This window comes from Piliocolobus tephrosceles, unplaced genomic scaffold, assembly GCF_002776525.5.
Source record: "Piliocolobus tephrosceles isolate RC106 unplaced genomic scaffold, ASM277652v3 unscaffolded_743, whole genome shotgun sequence".
In the NCBI taxonomy this organism is placed as follows: domain Eukaryota; kingdom Metazoa; phylum Chordata; class Mammalia; order Primates; family Cercopithecidae; genus Piliocolobus; species Piliocolobus tephrosceles.
The window spans coordinates 148-4,480 of record NW_022334752.1 but is presented as its reverse complement, the minus strand read 5'-3'; the positions used below and the strand labels follow the sequence as shown (position 1 = coordinate 4,480).

General features: G+C 40.4%; 1 protein-coding gene across 1 annotated transcript in view; it reads right to left on the bottom strand.

Annotated features, from left to right (window-relative positions):
- The window catches only part of LOC111527582 (HEAT repeat-containing protein 3-like), a 12,250-nt gene extending 8,233 nt beyond the window's left edge, over positions 1-4,017 (bottom strand). The window contains exon 1 of the mRNA XM_026449185.1: positions 3,419-4,017. Coding sequence (XP_026304970.1) covers positions 3,419-3,442 — 24 coding nt within the window. The 5' untranslated portion in view covers positions 3,443-4,017. The remainder of the gene's footprint in view (positions 1-3,418) is intronic.
- Positions 4,018-4,333: the final 316 nt, after the last annotated feature.

Sequence of the window (4,333 nt, the reverse complement as noted above, 5' to 3'; positions counted from 1 at the left end):
TGTTGGCCAGGATGGTCTCGATCTCCTGACCTCGTGATCCACCCACCTTGGCCTCCCAAAGTGCTGGGATTACAGGTGTGAGCCACTGCGCCTGGCCTATTTTTTATTATTTTTTAAGCTGGTCAAACTTAGCATGGGGGGGTTGTATACCAACTTTAGTGACACTAATGTTAATAAGCTCTGATAACCCACTACCATCAGACCAGTTGCAAGTAAGAATTTTAATGTCACTAATGTATCTTTTTGGGTACAATGTACCTTTTTGGTTACAAATGTATCTTTTTTGGGGGTACAAAAAGATACAAATATAAAATCAAAAATTAAGTAAAAACATTGTACCATTTTTTATTTAAACTGGAAATTACCAGTATAAACTTACTAGTTTTGTCTCCTAAAAAATGCTTATTTCCTAGCTATTTCCACTAAAAAGACCTAGAAACAATGACAACATGGTAGCAATAAGCACTCCACAATTCACTTTCCCAACTAAAGACATCCGAGCTTCTTGGAGAAGTAACTAATTCCAGGGTTTTCTTTTTGTTTTGAGACAGAGTTTCACTCTTGTCACACTCGTCACCCAGGCTTGAGTGCAGCGCAATTTCAGCTCACTGCAACCTCCACCTCCTGGCTTCAAGCGATTCTCCTGCCTTAGCCTCCCAAGTAGCTGAGATTACAGGCGCGTGCCACCACGCCCAGCTAATGTTTGAATTTTCAGTAGAGATGGAGTTTCGCCATGTCAGTCAGGCTGGTCTCGAACTCCTGACCTCAAGTGATCCGCCCACCTTGGCCTCCTAAAGTATTGGGATTATAGGCATGAGCCACTGTGCCCAGCCAGATTCCAGGTTTTAAGCAAGAAAATCTTCTGCTTGGAAGCAAAAGTGATCAAAAACCTAAAATTCTTGTCAAAGAGACACAAGAGCCAATTTGAAAGGACTCCTACTATCCAAAGATGGGACGAATTTGGCAGCAAAAAGCATGACTGTAATGGAATGAAATACAAATATATTTTAAAAATCCTAAGTTCAAAATGATACTAAAAAGGAAAAAAAAAATCACTGGCCACTTATAGAGACTGCTAGGATACCTATTCTGGAAAAAAAAAAAATCATAGCTAATAAATGTAAAAAAAAAGACAAAATTAGGATATGTCTATTCTGCAACCCACTAATGACATAATGGAGCCAGGCAACTACAATCACTGGTTATGAAACCATTAATGTGAACTCACTAATTAATCTCAGCTTCACTATTTTATGATACCACATGATTCGTGATACAAATGTAGGAAATATATATAGCACTATAAATTATTCTTGCCAAAAAATCTGGACCTGTCTAGATTACTTATTATAAATATAAAAAAAAAACAAAAAATAATCTGGACCTGGATCTAATTAAGGCTCTAGACCTAGCTCCTGGCTCACAGGAAACACAGGGGACAGAGGAATGCTGAATGATGCCATCATGATGAGTTGGCCAAATCTGCCAGTGTGGAAAACACTACAGAACAAAATGAGAGTTTCTTCAATGGGTAAGTGTATGGGGAAAGCAGGGGAGTGAGGGAAATGTTATAGATTAAGAGATTTAAGAATCTAAAACCAATGAAATCACTGAATTGTACACTTTAGTTATTTATTTATTTTTGAGACAGTCTCTTTCTGTCACCCAGGCTGGAGTGCAGTGGCGCAATCTCAGCTCACTGCAACCTCCACCTCCCGGTTCAAGCAATTCTCCCTGCCTCAGCCTTCCAAGTAGCTGGGATTACAGGCGCCTGCCACCATGCCCCACTGATTTTTGTATTTTTTGTAGAGATGGGGTTTTGCCATATTGGCCAGGCTGGTCTTGAACTCCTGACCTTACGTGGTCCACCCGCCTTGGCCTCCCAAAGTGCTGGGATTACAGGCGTAAGCCACGGCAGCCGGCCTGAATTGTATACTTTAAATGGATAAACTGCATGGTATGTGAATCAAATCTCAGTAAAACTTTTTTTTTTTTAAAGAGATAATGGCCGGGTGCGGTAATTACAGGAGTGCGCCACCATGCCCATCTAACTTTTGTATTGTTAGTAGAGATGGGGTTTCACCATGTTGGCCAGGCTGGTCTCAAATTCCTGACCTCAGGTGATCTGCCTGCCTCAGCCTCCCAAAGTGCTGGGATTACAGGTGTGAGCCACCGTGCCTGGCCACGTTAAAATACATTTTTAAGGCAATCTGGGAAAACTGAATTCAGACTGCAACTAGGAAAACTCAACTCAGAGTGCAAACCAAAGGATAATAAGAAATATCCGTTAATTTGGAGGCTTGGGGTAATGGTACTGGGGTTAAGATTTTTAAAAATTTAATTTTCTGTCACACATGCATACTGAACTACTTAATAAAATACTGATGGGTCAAACATGATTTGCTTTAAAAATACTCCAGGAAACAAAAATAAGGACCCAGTGAGATGAATGAAACCATGTCACAAGAATGACAGGATGCCAATAACCTGCTGAGGCTTGGTGACGGTGCATGCAGGCTCATAAGGTTATCTCTGCTTTGGGCATTGTAGCTCACACCTGTAATCCCAGCTACTTGGGAGGCTGAGGTGGGAGGATTGAACCCAGGAGACTAGCCTGGGCAACACAGTAAGACCCCGTCTCAAAAAACAAAGCAATGGAATTATCTCTGCTTTTAGGAATGTTTGAAAATCTCCTTAGTAAAAAGTTAACAGAAGTGGTAAGACACCTATGGGAGATGAAGTGCACATGGATTGCTGTGAAGGGTGAGGAGGACATGCTTGCAAAATCTGTAATGAAATGTTGGGGAAAAAAAAAAAAAAGAGCTGGGTATGGTGGCTCACACCTGTCATCCCAGCATTTTAGGAGGCCAAGGCGGGTGGATCACTTGAGGTCAGGCATTCAAGACCAGCCTGGCCACATGGCAAAACCCCATCTCTACTAAAAAAACAAAAATTAGCTGGGTGTGGTGACGCATGCCTGTAATCTCATCTACTTGGGTGGCTGAGGCACGAGAATCATTTGAACCCAGGAGGCAGAGGTTGCAGTGAGCTGAGATCGCGCCACTGCACTCCAGCCTGGGCGACAGAGTAAGTAAAAAAAAATAAAGACCAATGATAGATAAATTATTTACAACATATTTATCAATTAAGTTGTATTGATTAAAAAGCACTTGTTTAGCTAGTAAGCCTATATATTTAAAAATTTTAAAAATTAAATTAAAAGTACCTGTGTGTTGCTGACGGTAGGGGTAGAAAGATATTACTTTTTATTTTAATCACTTTTGTTTTCTTTTTTACAAATATAATGTATTACTCTTGTAACAGAAATATGTATTTTTAAAAATAGTGAAGTAATGAATTTTGCCTCCATAATACAGAATCTTTACAAGTTTCATACAAAAAAATTTAAAACTCTTACCTGGGAAATGTTCTTGGAGGTCATTGTTTGCAAAAGGGCCCTCAAAGCACTACTTTTGGCTTCTAGAAAGTCAGCATGTTTAGCAAAATCTAAAACATAAAACTGAAATATAAAATTTGCATTTCTCCAAGATAGGCTATTTTGTAGAAGCAGCAAACGAAACAAAGCATGCTAAATGTGAATAAATGCTGTTCTTAATAAAACAAACAAAAAAACCCTCGATATTTAAGCCAAAATATTTAGTTAACAGTTCCCTGTACACTCCAAACCTAAGTCTGAAAGATGATCGTGGTTGAAATAATCACAGCAAGGAGGTGTTCTACAGACAGTCCTTGACTTCAGACACTGGGTTTTCATTTGACTCACACGTTAGCACATAATAAACCTGAGCTAGCTTTTGTAGACTGAATTCTGTCATTCATAGATCTCCATCACGGTGCTGGGTAGACCTACCTTTGGTGGAGTCAGAATGCTTCCTTGCCAACCCAAGCTCACTGCCTAGCCACAAACTGTTGCTTGTGCAGAGCCAGGACATGACGGAACCATCATTTTAACTGACCCAACATCCCCTTCCCACTCCTACTCCTTATTCGCACACTTTTCCTATTGTCCCTTCTTCCCACACAGGACAAACAGAACACCAGCAGTAAGCTATGACTCTGGCACAGGCACGGGCAAGGGACAGTGAGGGTCACCCAGGGGAGTTGGCTCCTTAACCCCTTTGATGGGAAGAAATTTGCTTGATGTGGTAAACTGTATTTTCTAAAAATGGCCACAGCAATATTTCAAGTCCTGTGTGATCTTCAAGAACCTTGTCACTTCCCATAAAGATGTGAAATCCGCTTCTCCTTTCCTTAAATCAGGGTAGGACTTTGTGACTTCTTCAACCAACAGAATAAAAAGTGACGGTCACAA